Here is a 16,053-nt window from a genome sequence, read left to right as displayed (position 1 = left end):
AGACAGAACACTCTCTTATTCCTTAACCTTTCAGAAGGAAGATAAATGCTACAATTGCATCCTTCCTTTGAGTCAGTGGGGAGAGATGGTTTCCAGCTGTGGTCCCTGCTAGAAGTTTTGTAGAGCTGGCGCAGTGATGGCAGTAGTATTTGAGCAGAGCAATTGAGGTCCCATATATTAAGTGGGGTCTCCTGGCCTCTCTGAGGATCAGGAAGCTGGTACTGGTAAAGGTGGCTAAGGTCTCTGTTGTTTGTCCAAAAACTGGCTGTCAATTTTTAAAATCAGGGCTGATGTTCCAGTTATTCTTAATATTTTGTTATGAGATGTTTGTATCTGAAACTAGAGCAGTTTATGGATTTTACCATATGTTGTTTGAGGTTTTTTGGGTTTTGTTTTACTGGTATGTGTGTATTTGTGAAATAAATAAAGTTCTGGCAACATCTAGTAGTATAGCTGGAGGCTTTCAGTCCATCACAGGGCCTGTTCCATTCTTATAAGTAATCTTTAATTTTTTGAAGATACAGAATTGGTAGCTGTTGTTTATAAATTTTCAATTATTGACTTCCTCTGTTCCAGTTATCCTGAGAGAGAGCTTAGCATGCATGATACTTAGATGCTCCCTGATTATTTATAACTACATCCAACAGAGGAGGCACAAAAGAGGACCCAGGAAGCTACAGGCCCATTAGTCTTACTTCAGTCCCTGGGAAAGTAAGGGAATGAGTCCTCCTAGAAACTATCACAAGCGAAATGAAGCAGGTGATTGGGAACGGCCAACATGGATTTACCAAGGGCAAATCACGCCTGACCAACCTGATCACCTACAACAAAATGACATTTTCTGTCGACATGGGGAGAGCAGTGGATGTTGTTTACCTGGACTTAAGCAAAGCGTTTGACACTACTTCCCACGGCCTCCTCCTAGACAAGCTGGCAAGACACAGACTGGATGGGTGGTCAGCGAGATGGGTAGGGAATTGGCTCACAGGCCGCACTCAGAGGGTGGTGATCAGTGGTTTTTACTCAGGCTGGCAGCCTGTCACAAGTGTGATCCCCCAGGGATCAATCCCCCAGTTCCATGCTGTTCAGTATCTTCATAAATGATCTGGATGATGGGATTGAAAGCACCCTCACCAAGTTTGCTGATGACACTAAACTGGGTGGTGAGGTGGACATGTCAGAGGGAGAGCTATCTTACAGAGATACCTGGACAGGCTGGAAGAGTGGGCTAGCAAGAACTATGTGAAGTTTAACAAAGACAAGTGCAAAATCCTGCACATGGTATGACATAACCCAAGAGCCCAGCACAGGCTAGCATCTGTGTGGCTGGGGAGCAGCCTTGCTGAAAGGGACCTGGGGGTCCTAGTGGACAACAAGCTGAAAGTGGGTCCAGTGCGCTGCTGCAGCAACAAAAGGCAGATCAGATCCTGGGCTGCATCCACAGGGGCATTGCTAGCAGAGGGAGAGATGTCATCATCCCACTCTAGTCAGCGCTTGTCAGGCCACACCTAGAGTATTGTGTCCAGCTCTGGTCCCCACGATTCAAAAAAGATGCAGACAGACTGGAGAGGGCCCAGAGGAGGGCCACAAAGATGATCAAAGGGCTGGAGAACCTGCTCTATGAGGAAAGACTGAAGGATTTAGGTCTTTTCTCCCTGCAGAAGTGAAGGCTCAGGGGGGACCTCATCACAGTTTCCCAGTACTTAAAGGGCAGCTACAAGGAGGATGGAGGGTCTCCCTTCAGCAGGAGCCACATGGAGAGGACAGGGGCAATGGGTACAAGTTGCACTGGGAGAGGTTTCATCTCAATATAAGACAGAAATATTTTGCAGTGAGAGCAATCATTCACTGGAGTAACCTGAGGGATGTGGTGGAGTCCCCATCACTGCAAGTTTTCAACATGTGACTGGACAGATAATCTCATCTAGGGTTCCTTTCCCACAAAAGGTTGGACCAGATGATCTTTCAAGGTCCCTTCCAACCGGGGCTGGTATATAACTCCGTGGTTCTGCATCCAAAATTAAACTGTGCTTGTGAGTTAAGATGAAAGGTACTGGTTTGCACACTATCACCCTGCTTATGGCACTAGGTTCATTATGAGTAAATCATATCAGCAGTTGTCTGACAGTCTCGCAGCTTTGCATTGGAAAGTGTGTTCTTTCCAGCGCCTGCGTGCTGTCGTCTTCTCCAGGAGTTGTCAGTACTGAGGCTGTCTAGCACCTTGTAGAACTGGGCTCTTATGTTTGATATTAATCGAAGTATGACCCGATAGGGACAAACAGTTCCTGTTACTAGCATCTCCTCAGTGCTATGGATATGAGCTAGTGTGCATCTGCCTAGTCTCTACTGCCGCTGGCCTTGGTCTGCTAGACCTGAGCAGACTCCTAGTCCTGTTTGGGGCCTGCATAGGTTTGCCAGGGCTCCTGCCTGAGCTCTAACTGGAGCTGAACATTATTTTCACAGATCGGGTAGGTATAATGATTGAGCTCTAGACTTAAGCCAATCAAATTACAAGTGTAAACTACTGCACATTCAAATCCCAGATTATCAGAAAGGTAAATTCACTGCATTAGCCTTTTTATCACAGTTATTACTGCTATTCAAGAGTGAATTGAATCCAGTATATCTGACAGCAAGAAAGACCATTAGAATAGATCACTGTGCAATCCAGTCTGTAATTTTAAAATAGAAGTGATACTTCAAAGTTGTTTGTGTTTTTTTATTATTGTTCCTTCTGACCATTAAGTACAGCATCTTAAAATACGACCACATTTTCAGCATTAATTTGTTTATTTTGAATAAGCTGTATTTTTATGAGGCCATAGGTTTACATTCATTATTGTTCTAGGATAAGCAAAGCCCTTATCCTAAAGGTGGGATATCTGTTTTTTTTTTTTTGAGGCCATTTAATTTTTGTACTTGGTTTTATTTTTTTTTCATGGAACTACTCGCTCTTTCAGTAAAGGTAGTGTTTGTGGTTACACCACATCTGTTTCCTGTTGTAGTCTATATTCTCACTGTGGTTTGCAGTATTCAGAATGGCCTCAGAATGTGAAACCCACACCACATTGTGGTTAAAGCAGCATAAACTGCTGGAGACACTGCCTCATAGCAGCAGGAGGTGGGTTTCTTGTATGGGGAATTCTGTGGGGCTAGGCTTCACTGTGATGAGCTGATCCAACTGGGGCTGGAGAAGGGGAATGAATGCATAAAGCAGTATTGACTGGGACTCAGTTGTCACCTGAATTTCAGTACGTTAAAAGATGATGCTGAAACCCTTTGAAATTGGTTGATAAGTGATTGTTTCTTTTTCCTTGCGCTTATTATATGTATCATCCCTATATCCTTTGCCACTTTCCTTCTGCCTGACACCAGACTGTTTGGTTCTGGAGCCTATTGATGAAATTCTATTCAAATCTTGTAAAACACAGCTAAAGTGAGTGCAGACAACATGGTGCCATGGAACTATTCATATGGTGGTACCGAGCTGCTAATGAGCAGATGTTTATATTAAGTAATATTGCACAGATGGGCTCAGGTAAGATTGCAGTGGGAGTAGGGTGGCAGGTATGTGTAAGTACTTTCAGATAGGCGTCTGTTTTGTCTAGGTGGCATAAAGCTGTCTTTCAAAATAACCTGTATGTGGCAAAACAAAAATTAATTAAAACCAGATACTTAATACTGAAGTCCTCCCTTCTCTTTTCCTGAGTTTCTTTCAGAATAAGAGGAAGCTTATTTGAACAGCTCACCATTTAAAATTTGCTAAAGAAAGTTCACCTGACACCATAGAACTTCCAACGAATTCTCTTTGCCAGTAGTTAAGCACACCCTTAAATATAGAATTATCTTTCTTTTATAAGTACAAGGCAAAAAGTGTAGTATCTAAAGATACTGCTCTGTGATACTGATGCTTTGGTGGTTATTACTGTGTGGTTTTAGTTGATTCACTTTGCAACAATCCATCCATTCTGTGTATCTGTTTGTTCTGCTTAGCAAGCACTAATTGCCATATATTAATTAGTTGCAAGCAAATGGCTCATCTCTGTACTTAGGGGAGGGGGAAACAAGTCATCACAGAAACGCATGATGGTGTTATGGTTAGAAAAGGGAGGCAAAAGGGGATGACCAGTTTTGCTTGGTGGTGGTGATGGTTTCTTGAACTATAACTCACAGTTTATCTTACAGATGTTAAATCTGTGTCCCTGGTTCTAAAGTTAACCATTAGTCTGTTGTTTAGCAACCTCATTTGTCAAAACAGAGTGTAGGAGGCATGCTGCTAGGAATTGAGAGAGCCAGCAGATGCTGAAATTTTCTGAAGTAGAATATAAATGGAATAGCAGAGCTTGTTTTCAAAAGGAAGTCCAGAAATTAGGCAATTATGCTGGGCTCTGAGCCCAGCTAAACAATCTGTGATAGGAAAAGCTATGTTTGGACTTGGTTGTCAGTGTAAAGGACATAAGTTACAGCTTTAGGATGGTAAATGCACCATAATGCAAAGTGAAGCTGCAAGTAGTGAGCTTGTCTTTCTAAAGGATCTTAGTGAGAACGCAGGAAAAAAACATTTCAAGTAATGCTCATCTTATTTTTATCATGCATGTGCACTAGTGCATGTGTAGAAGCGTGCCGTAGACTACTAGACTGAAGATTTTTTGGTAAGCCAATTCCACAGAGTAATTATGAGCTTTTTTAAAAAAAGTAAATATGGAGCTTATTCCTACAAACCAGCAAGTATGCAGAGCCCTTTTCATTTTTCTTTAGGAAATGTGCACATAAAGATTCAATTCCCACTCTAACATACTAAGTGCAGTAATGTCAGGAAGTTTATGACAGGAAATAGTTTTAAGGAGAAATTAAATTATTGTGAAGATTATAGCATTTTCTTTCACTTTTTTAGTGAACTTAAAAATATTTTATTAATGTGCACATTATACTGTATGCTGAGAAAAGTATGAGTTTCAGTACTGTTTCTCTATTTCTTTCCTCCCTCCCCGTCTGTGCTTGAGTGGGCAAAAGGTAGGAGTTGCTCCAAACTAACCTTCTCATTTCTCAAATTCTTCTGACCACAAAACATCATCGATCTAGCTGGAGTTATTAAACCAATTGATCCTGAAGGTTGTCACTGCACGAGTCTTTGGGTTTGAGCCATGGGAAGAATGGGAAATTATACAGACTTGTCTATGGCTATCTTAATTCCATCAAGGCAAGTGAGAGAGATTTGAAAACAGTCATTTAATAAGTCACCCTTTTTCCAGTCCTTAACTTGGAACACCCTTGGGTAGTGGGAAGAATGTTTTAATGTTTCAGGGATTAGTATGCTACCTTGAATTTTGTGACTTGCGTTGTTTTGGGAAGTTTTTACATTAAGGTTGGTTTTTTTTCTTTTTTTGGAAGGGTAGTATACATGCTGTAAACTTAAACGGTAAACTTGAAACAAGCAGAAATATTTTGGAAGGAACTTTTCTATAAAATTGCAGTGCTGAATAATTTTTAAGCTTCTCTTAAAACACAGGACTCTCTTCACTCCTGTCACTATGGTACTTTTTGTAATAATACTTGTCATTCATAAGGTAGTTGATGACTTGAACATGCATACATATGTTTAATCCTTTCAGTGCCTCTTTGAGGAAGTTAGGTATTACTTCTTTTTAGCAATAGAGAAGAATGACACAGTAAATTCAAGTGTCTTGATCAAAGGCATGCAATTATTTACAGACTATTACTTTTCCTTCTAGTACAAAAAATACTGAACTTAATTTTGAAGAATGTAAAACTGGTTCTTTATTCAGACTTGGGAATATAAACATATTCTGTAGATCTTTTGACTGTTTGCCTCCCAGAATTTATGTGGGGCATCCCCTTACTGCTATCTGTAACCTGGGCAAAGCTCACTTGGGAGGGACTGTGGACTACAAGATGCTGAGCCAGGACTCCTTGACACTGTAAGCTTCTCTTTGTTCATATAAAACGCAGTGTCTCCCATTTAAAACTAAATCAAGAAACATAAATCGGAAATGAGAGAGAGAGACAACCTCCAACAGGCACTCATAATATTAGTTCATAAAACAAATATAAGGAATGTTGTGTCATAATTTCACGTTATGATCTGCTTATGAGAATAGCCCTATATATAAGGGATCCTCTGTGGGTTTTAGAATAAGTACCTGTTGAAATACAGTCTTGTTTTATTAGACTGCTGCATAACATTGATAGCATTTTAATGGCTAGGAGATTATTTTTGAATTTAAACTTTAAGTGTGGAGCAGCTGGTTAATTAATCTCGGATAAATCGTGACAGAATTATTCTGTATACATAATAAGTTTGTGTTCATGTGTATCCATAGGTCATGAATGCTGATGGAACTGGGAGAAGAGTTCTGGTGGAGGACAAGCTGCCTCATATCTTTGGATTCACGCTGTTGGGAGACTACGTTTATTGGACAGACTGGCAAAGACGCAGTATTGAACGCGTGCATAAACGCACAGCAGAAAGAGAGATCATCATAGATCAACTGCCTGATCTAATGGGCCTGAAAGCTACAAATGTCCACCAGATAGTTGGTGAGTGAGACTGCTTATCAGGCATGTAAAATGAAATGGAAAATTTCAGCAGTGCTGTTCTGCAGGTATTGCTTTGTACCAGCTCAGATTTTTAGAAATGGTCAGAATCCAGTTTTATTGCATGATAACTGCAGGCTGCAGTTTAATGGGATGGGGTAGGTATTTTGAGAGGTGCTTCAGTTCTCTAACTTGGAAGAGTATCAGCTTGAAAACAACCAGGCACCCCCCCAAAATGGATCATTTTCTGCTGCTTAGGGAATTGGTCTGAACAGTCCTGGATCCAATAAGGGGAGAAGAAGGACCATGGAAAATGAGAACTTCTCTTTGTAACAGCCAGCTATTAGATTAGTCCAGCTGTTTATGAAACTGCAGCTGTAGCAGCTTTTCATCTTGCAATCTGAACATGTGCTCCCAGTATGCAAAAGCTAAGAATGAGCCAGTTTTAGTCTGTTCAGTGCTTTTCACATTAATACTGCAAAATACTTCAGTGGTTTTAATCTTCTTTAAAAATAACTAGAAGTACTTTCTGCCCTGTAGTGTCTGTGGTGTAAAAATGCAGGATCTAGCTTTAAATTGGCTATGGTTGGCTATCCAAACACTGGTAACAGCGTAAGTGTATCATCACAGAACTCATCACGTTCCCTGAATATCCTGCTATGTGGATAGGCTTGCAGCTTCTTGCTGCCATGTCTGCATTGCACTGCAGGGAATTAGTCAAATGTAGTTGAAGTGTATCTTTGTATTGCTGCTACCACGTTAAGAAGATGCCCTAAGTAAAGTGCATGTGTTTTAAATGCAGCTCTCTTTCCAATTGTTTGGCTAATTGAGCTTGGTAATGCTGGGCCTCTCTTAGTAGGTGGATTTCCAGCATGTGCAGGTACACAAGTTAGTATTGCAAAGAGCTGCTTTACTAGCATCCTGTAGAGATGAGGCCATTGAATGGATGTGAAAATAGATCTGCAAATTTTTCATCTCTAGGAATGACATGAATACAATACATACAATCAGGGTACGTAACTGGACCAGTGTACTGTAAAAGGCAGCAGAACATACACTTGCTTACTTACATACTTACCGTCCATTCAGTGCTTGTGCTGTGAATCGGGAACATCAGTAGCTGTTGGGGTCCAGATCCCTTTCCCCAATGCTGGGTTTGTTTCATGGGGTCAGGAGAACAAGCACTGGCTCTCCAGCCAAGCAGAGTAACATCTGTCTAAAGGATTACAGGAAATGAACAAAAATTAATTAATTAAGATAATAAAAGGTGAAAAACTGTATGTATTTCTTAAAGGACTCATAGTGTCATTGATGCATGTGAAGACTGGCTTCATCTTCCTACTGAAGTCAGTTTGCAATGATTGCTTTTGCTTTTGTTGCATGCTTAGGTACAAACCCTTGTGCAGAGGATAACGGCGGCTGCAGCCATCTTTGTCTGTACAGACCACAGGGCCTTCGCTGCGCTTGCCCCATAGGCTTAGAGCTTATCAATGATATGAAGACCTGCATCGTCCCAGAAGCTTTCCTGCTGTTTTCTCGGAGAGCAGATATCAGACGAATCTCTTTAGAAACGAACAACAACAACGTTGCTATTCCACTCACTGGAGTCAAGGAAGCTTCTGCTCTGGATTTTGATGTGACAGACAATCGAATTTACTGGACTGACATTTCACTTAAGGTAGAGATGGAAGATACTTCCATTCATTCCATATTGGCTATTAAGTTGTTACAAGGTTCTTGAGATTCTTAAGACTGGATTGACAAATGCGATTTACAAGATTCAAGGGATAGGTAAAAGCTTGTTCTAACTAAGAATGGCATACATTTTCGTTATACTAGCAGCATGCTCTCCTATAAATCATTTAAATCTAATGTATACATCTTCACATAAAGGATAAGTTTGCAAAAATAAAGTTTTTTGGCAGAAAGCTGAGAACAGTGCCATATGGCAGGAGGTTTCAGGGATCACAGATGTTTTGCCAGATAATGTTTAATGGGGGGAAGCCTTGTCTTGGGTCAGGAAGTGAAAATGGGTCTTACCTATTAATTAACTTATATAGCTACTGCATGTGAGACATACTATGAATCACAGGCTTTGTAAAACAGGTCTAGACTGACAAATCGGAAATGGATGAGGGTGGGTCTTTAGATGTGGTGGTTAATGGAGTGACAGAAATCTGTGTATTGTCTGTCTCTTATCTCTGTTATCAGTGAGCCTGGTTATTCCCTTTGTTTTTCATGGGTTGTAGATGTAGTCAGAATTGTGAGTACCAAAAATTAGGTTTTAATAAAAGAAAGTTTTCTGTGGTTGGTTTGAGACCTGTGCCAACAATAACTCATGGACCTTTGCAGCTGAAGAATCATAAAAGTTAAAAACACAGAGTCTAAGTGAGTTTGATAGAGGTGACTTGGCTGAACTCTTTAGGTATGGTATTCATTTGAGCTGTGTTTGAAATAAAAATAAAGCAATGATCTGATCATTTTTTAAGGGTGATACAGATGAAGACTGAGATACAAACTTCCCTGCTGTGTACTGTTACAAACTGGCATAATTAACAGGTAGCATCCACACTGGGAAGTAAACAAAAAATAAATCTTCGTGTTAACTTCTGATGAGTTACGAGTATGAGGAGTGTGTGTGGAGGGGAATATTAAGGACACAGACAGGAAGCCCATGTTTGCCAAAAAGAGTGTTGTACCATCCTAACATTCCTTTACTTTCAGACTTATAAGTGGTCATAGTAGATCAGGGAATGCCTAAACTCTGATATATTACTAAAATATAATTCTGGCTGTATCTGCTATCACAGGCTTATCCATGATGGCAAGAATTAAAATAAGACTTTTGAATAAAAGACCAAGAAGAAATTATGCTTAGTGAAATTAAATTAAACCATCAGTACTGAAGCACTTGCACCAGTGAGCTACTCGGTCATTAGGTTTTTTTTTTTCTCTTTCCTGTTCTGTCCTGAACTTTTTTATTAGGCTGCTTTAAATATTGTTCTGTGCTATAACATCGATGCTTTTGTATAGTCCTGGGAGAGCCAAAATATTTCCCCCTCGAAGTTGGCACTGAGCTATTAAGGTCACTTTGGCATGTGGACTGCTTAATTGAACCAGACTAGTTATCCTATTTATTTCCCCAGTGAAACGCTATTGTAATTGACACAGAGTACATTCATAGAGTACAGTAAATCATTACTTCTGAATAGCAGCATTGTTTGCCTTGCAAATAAGTAGCATATTGTAAGATCCTCTTTCCTATGAGATGCCTAAAATCTGAAAGTGTTTAAAATGCAACAAAGAAAACAACTAGCCCAATGACAGGCTGGTAAAATTTCTAATTTGCCCGTATATCTTTGTATCCCTACAGACCATAAGCAGAGCATTTATGAATGGCAGCGCACTGGAACACGTTGTGGAGTTTGGCTTGGATTACCCAGAAGGCATGGCCGTAGATTGGCTGGGGAAGAACTTGTATTGGGCTGATACTGGAACAAATCGTATAGAAGTGTCAAAGCTGGATGGACAGCATCGCCAAGTGCTGGTGTGGAAAGATCTTGACAGTCCCCGAGCATTGGCGTTGGACCCTGCTGAGGGGTAACTTGCTGATTTAATTTTATGTTTATGAACGGTGAAAAACAACATCATAATGCTTCCTCTAGGGCATGTTAGTTAGGCACTGTGTGTAAATCCTGAGAGAACTGAGCTGGGGAATACAACCTGGTAATTTAGCGTATGAGGGCTGGAGGAATACGCTCTTAATGTCCTGAATAATCATTAAGAATACTACAAAAATAATCAGAGCAGCTCATTAAAAAGGGATTTATATTTAGTTTTTTAATTAACCACAGAATCAAAGTAGTTTTAGGTTTATGGAATTCATTAATTAGAAAAGGAATATAGCATTGAAAAGAAAATATTTGTTCTTTTAAAAATGAGGATCCTTTTTATCACAAGTTGGGGTCCAATAAAGGTATTAAATTATTTACCTTGAGAGTGGGGGAGTGAAGCTTATTGTCTGAGAATAAGGAAGGTGTTTGTTTCTTCAGATAAGGGAGCCCTTTTAGTTGGTATGGATAAGGGAAGCAAGGACAGAGAAAGAGTGGACACAATTACACCCACCTATCCCAAAATGAAAGATTTCCTGAGAAGAAACTTCTCAGCTGGATTCAAATGTAATAGCAAAAGTAGGGCAATAAATAGCTGAAATAGCTCGTCTATGATGAAATGCTCATTTGACATTAACTAATTACTGCAAAACCTTGTTGAGGTTATACTGACATTGTATTATTATTATTTTACAAATGAGGGAACTTCATTTTCAAGTGTTATGAAATTATCACAGTTTCCAGTGACACTGCAAGAGTTACAGCAATGCAGAGAACTCGGCACCACTTGAACACATTCCTCCTGCTTCATTTCAGCAAGGTGGTGGCAACTGTTGTAGTGCTTAGTCGAAAAGAGTTCTGCACTGCCCCCAGTGGGGCACGGAGATGGGGTTCAGCCCTGACATGCCAGGGGTTGCCTGGACAAGTACTCATCAGAGGGCATCCAAGACCAGATTGTTAGATCGTTAGATCCAGTTACTCAGTTGTAACAAAAAGTTGCTACAGACGATTCTAGTTTTACACTGGGAATAGTTTTTTCCAAGGATTATTACAATTCAATGCTTTGTCTCTTCACAACAGAGCAAAAAAAAAAATTACTTCAGTTTGGAGCCCGAATGCCTGTTTTTCCTTTTGTCTTACAGCTGAGCTACATCATTGTACTGTATATGGAAGTTTTCATGGCATTGCTACCATGGGGGCAATTCTAATACTTAGGTCCATGCTGTGCACAACTTGCAAAATTTATGCACAAAATAATTCCAAATTTTTTAAGAAAAATTTGCAATTATTCCTAGGTCTAAAGAATAGCTCCCCCTTGATCATCAGTTTCTGAAGCAACCTTTCCCACTGTGTGGTTGGTTGAAATTAAAAGCATTTCACAGTTGTTTGTTGCTAAAGTTATTAAAGGATAAAGGTGTAAACATTGGCTAGCTGTGTCTCACTCATTTTTAAAATGGTATTGGCTTTACATTTTGGAAGAAGCAACTAACCACTTGACACCAAATGTCAAATATACAGCCCTCTACTGTACAGTGCCAAATGAGGCATAAACTGGTATGTGAGTATGTAATTGTTTGTGCTTTTGCTCCAGTGGAAATGCTATACAGTTTTGTGTTATTCTACCCTCAGCTGAAATGTAACGCACATGGCTGATTCACTTAGTTGCACGGAGATCAGCAGTGGCACCTATTGACAAATGTACCCTGCATACCTACCTTTTTGTATTCCTTCATTTGCTGGACAATTGAATAGAAACAGAAGTGAAATGCCATTGAAAGTATCTTGCTAAATAACCAGGTATAAATGAAGGTGCCCAACTGCCAACCTGTTGCCTCTTAACTGATGTGCATGGATTAGTTAAGATTGAAGTACTTTCATATGGACCTTGCTGGTGAAAGTCTAGCTCCAAGTGGAAAAAATAATGTTGGAAGCATTTTGAGGAAACCTGACTCATTTCCTTGCTTGCATTTTGAAAAAACATTTAGTGTAATGGGGCTTAATAAATGCTCAAATTTACAGCTCTTGTTTTTCTCTTATTCTTTCTAAGGGTTTTTGTTTTGGTTTTTTTCTCCCCTTGAGTTCTCTTTTGGATAAATGTGATTATTTTTCTTCTTTTGTCCTTTTAATCAGGTTTATGTACTGGACTGAATGGGGTGGTAAGCCAAAGATTGATAGAGCTGCTATGGACGGCACCGAGCGGACTACTTTGGTACCGAATGTGGGACGTGCTAATGGCCTAACTATTGATTATGCTAAAAGACGACTGTACTGGACCGACCTCGATACCAATCTGATAGAATCCTCCAACATGCTAGGTGAGCCCCAGAGCCCTGAGCAGCGTCGTGGGGATGCTGCTGCTTTTTCACAGTTCCCTGTGGCAGATTATTGCTTAAATAATGCAAAGATACACATCTTAAGACAAAAATAAATTTTTCCAAACTCACACACCTTTAACATTTGCTTCTGTAATTGATGTTTATGCAACATAGCATTTAGCAAGGCCTCGATTTTCTTGTAGGTAATCTAGTTGCTTACAAAGTTAAAATTATACAAGCTGTACATGTTCTCAGTGATATGTAGGGCAAAGCTGTCAACTTTCAGTGTTTTGGAGAGTCTTGTTTTGCTGCTCTGAAGGTTGCTGGCAAATACATAACAAACACTTCATCTATAGAAAGGTAGAGAGAAAGCCAAGATAACAACAGCTTATTGGACGGTTTTCACAATGTAATTTAATACAATCTGGTTTTTAATCTTTGTTGGTATCGTCAGGATTCAAGCATATTTTTTCCCCAGTGTATCCTGCATGTTAAAGAGCTTTTCCTGGTCTGTGTGATTGTTTTATAAACTGGTCATTACAGCTAAATGGAGGTGGAATATTTTATTTTTTTTCACTGTCCCAGGGGTAGTGTACTGAGGACCCAAGCCCCCTCAGGTTTGCACAATATAATGTTTTTAACATCTTGGCACCCACAGAAGTGGACTGCCTTGTTGTGTGCCACATTACTCAGATTAGCGTTATCACTAGCCAATATTTAAAGCTAAAGGAGTTAGTCTACTTTAAACAGTACATTTACAATAGTGGAACAAAGCTAGAAAAAGATCAAAACAGGAATATGCATTACTAGGAATTATATGTAATCTAAAAAGCTTTTCTTCAGCTTCTCATGTATTTTGATATGCTGTTGAGGCTGTCTCAGTGCTCCCCTGTGTACTGTGGAAGTGGACACACCATTAGAATTTCATCTTCCCTGTGCCGTCCCTGCTAGTGATGGCAGAGTGCAGGGCTGTGCATCCTCCTCTTCTCTGCGCAAAGACTGAATGACTTCTCGCTTCATAATCTCCCATTCATTTTCTGTGACTAGACAGCAGGACATCCCGTGGTAATGAAGTGGTTGAAATAATGTGGTTTAAATCATTTCCCCCACCATGCCCTGCTCCTTAAGGTCTCTTAACATTTCCACGGTATACGCAATTAACTGTTTCGTACCTTGACTTTCTGGCTGCTCCTTCGTGTTACAGCATTCCAGAGACAGATGAGTTTAACCTTGTGCATTTAATTTTTCTCATAATACCATGTAGAATCTTATTAAGTTCATAACAATTCTGTCTCTGTAAGCAGTGGGCAGAGACCCAGATGTGGTGTGAGAGATGCTGAACTGGGGGTACAGTGTTGGGGTCCTGCCTCCTTCAGTGGGATCCTCTTTGTTTCTGGGAGGAGGGAAAGGACAGAATCGTTTCGAGGATCCTTGATTATTTTCAAAACTGAGGGTTTTTCCTTCAGGAAAATACATTCTGTTCTGTGAGTCACAAGCAGAATTAGTATGTTTCTGTGATAGACTTGTGACTTCAGATTTACACATTACTTGATAATTTACTTTTGTAATAATGAAGTAGTAACTTTAAAGTAACTATGTCTTAACCTTTCTGTGCAGGGGACGTGTCTAACAGCATTAAACAACATCTCTTTTGTCGCCAAATAATTCTGCTTTTTTTCTCCCTTCCTTTTTGGAAACAGGCCTTGACCGTGAGATTATAGCTGATGACTTGCCTCACCCATTTGGCTTGACTCAGTATCAGGATTACATTTACTGGACAGACTGGAGCCGGCGTAGCATTGAACGAGCCAACAAGACCAGTGGCCAGAACCGAACTATCATCCAAGGGCATTTGGATTACGTTATGGACATCTTGGTCTTCCATTCCTCCAGGCAGGCAGGCTGGAACGAGTGTGCCTCTAGCAATGGTCACTGCTCTCACCTGTGCTTAGCAGTCCCTGTTGGTGGTTTTGTCTGTGGCTGCCCAGCTCACTATTCCTTGAACTCTGACAACAGGACTTGTAGTGGTAAGCCGTAATGAATGGAAATAAAACAGAGAGGCAGATGTGTTTTGTAACAGATGCAAGCATTGTACTTGGAGGAAAGAAGAGTTTTATTTTTACGTGAGATTGTGAAGATTGCTTTGCCGATAGGCCAGGTTAACACTAGTTTCTATTTTTAATACTGAACGTGTATTTGAAAAATTTCTGGTTCTGTAGCTTCCCTTCCTCCATAGGAAGCAGGATATATTTAAATATAATTTTCTGATTATTTTCTGATTTAAATATAATTTTGTGATTTCTTTGCTGGCTGATGAGACGCTGAGGTGGGCCACTGTCATACCCTCAAAAGTGTTTCTTCCTCAGTGAGGAGAGGCTTGGCTCCACGGCTTCCCCAGCACTTCAGATTTCTGATCTCAGTGCAGGCAACCCCCATTTTTCTTTATTGTGCAGAATATGAACCACAAGGCCCCTCAGGCTGTGTGTAATTAGTTTCTAACCAAATAATTTATCCATCTCTCAATAACTGGCTGCCAGTGAAGCTCTCATAATTTTGGCAGCCACCCTAGATGGCTGATTTCCACTGGTGTCATTCAGATTAGTCAGTGGGTGAAGAGATTCATGGTACGGAGAGACAGATTGTATCTCGTCCACATTACGCATGAGTGGAGAGATCCAACTGTTGTTTTAAAGCCAAAAGCAGCTTGTTCCACGAATGCCACCTCATGGCATTTTTTGAAAGTCATGCTCTTTGGAAAATTCTGCTTTTCCACCTCCCCATGTGTCCTGTACTCCTCCTTTCCTTTTTTATTACAAGGGGCGTTTGCGTGACAACTGGATTTTTGTGCTCTAACACTCTTACACTTTCCTGTGAGTTAGAGGCATGGCGGGCACCTCTCTGGTGATGACTGTGATTTTGTAGGTGGAGGAATTTGACTTCCAGTGGAGAATAAGTAGCAAAATGATCAAAGGACACATTTTCTTGTGAAAATGCTCTTGGAAACAAAGGAAGGAGAAAAATACAGGAAATATGTTGTGAGCAAATAGAACCATTTCCCTACAGTACAGTGCAGGGCTGTTTGTGAGGTATTAGGAGTTTTCCTTCTGCCATGTTCAAACCTGGGAACTTTCCAACTTCTCATTTGTAGGCAATTGGAGACTTAGGCTTCTATGTGCATACTTTAATTTTTCTCTTGGCCACTATAATTGGAGCATGAATCATTTTAACTTTCTCTTGCCTGTTCTACTTGCTTACGTACTCCTGAACATTATTATTAGTCCAAGCCCTGTCTAGAGGCCAGTTTCTCCCTTCTGGATCACCCTGCTCATGCTTGCATAGATTCTTTTAATTATGGAAAGGACACACTGCTCTGATGAGATATGGTATCTCATCAGATCTACCACATGTCATGAAGTTTGAAGGCAGTGTTACACAGGGGACATGCCCGTTGCACTCCATTTGCCTGCCAAAAATATAGTTAAAATATGTGACTGTTGGGAAGGAGAATGATGAAAACTGGGAAGGGATTTCTGAAATTGGGACTGTTTCAGAGATGTGGGGACTCAATGGGG

At 40.3% G+C, this 16,053-nt stretch overlaps 1 protein-coding gene across 4 annotated transcripts in view; it reads left to right on the top strand.

Annotated features, from left to right (window-relative positions):
- LRP6 (LDL receptor related protein 6) overlaps positions 1-16,053 on the top strand; it is a 130,578-nt gene that overhangs the window by 91,359 nt on the left and 23,166 nt on the right. For all 4 annotated transcript variants that reach the window (XM_072876662.1, XM_072876638.1, XM_072876648.1 and 1 more), the window contains 5 exons: positions 6,342-6,558; positions 7,944-8,233; positions 9,929-10,155; positions 12,297-12,481; positions 14,182-14,508. In XM_072876662.1, the coding sequence (XP_072732763.1) occupies positions 6,342-6,558; positions 7,944-8,233; positions 9,929-10,155; positions 12,297-12,481; positions 14,182-14,508 (1,246 nt within the window). The remainder of the gene's footprint in view (positions 1-6,341; positions 6,559-7,943; positions 8,234-9,928; positions 10,156-12,296; positions 12,482-14,181; positions 14,509-16,053) is intronic.

The sequence above is a fragment of the Ciconia boyciana genome, chromosome 1 (genome assembly GCF_034638445.1).
Source record: "Ciconia boyciana chromosome 1, ASM3463844v1, whole genome shotgun sequence".
In the NCBI taxonomy this organism is placed as follows: domain Eukaryota; kingdom Metazoa; phylum Chordata; class Aves; order Ciconiiformes; family Ciconiidae; genus Ciconia; species Ciconia boyciana.
This window is presented reverse-complemented; position numbering and strand designations above follow the sequence as displayed.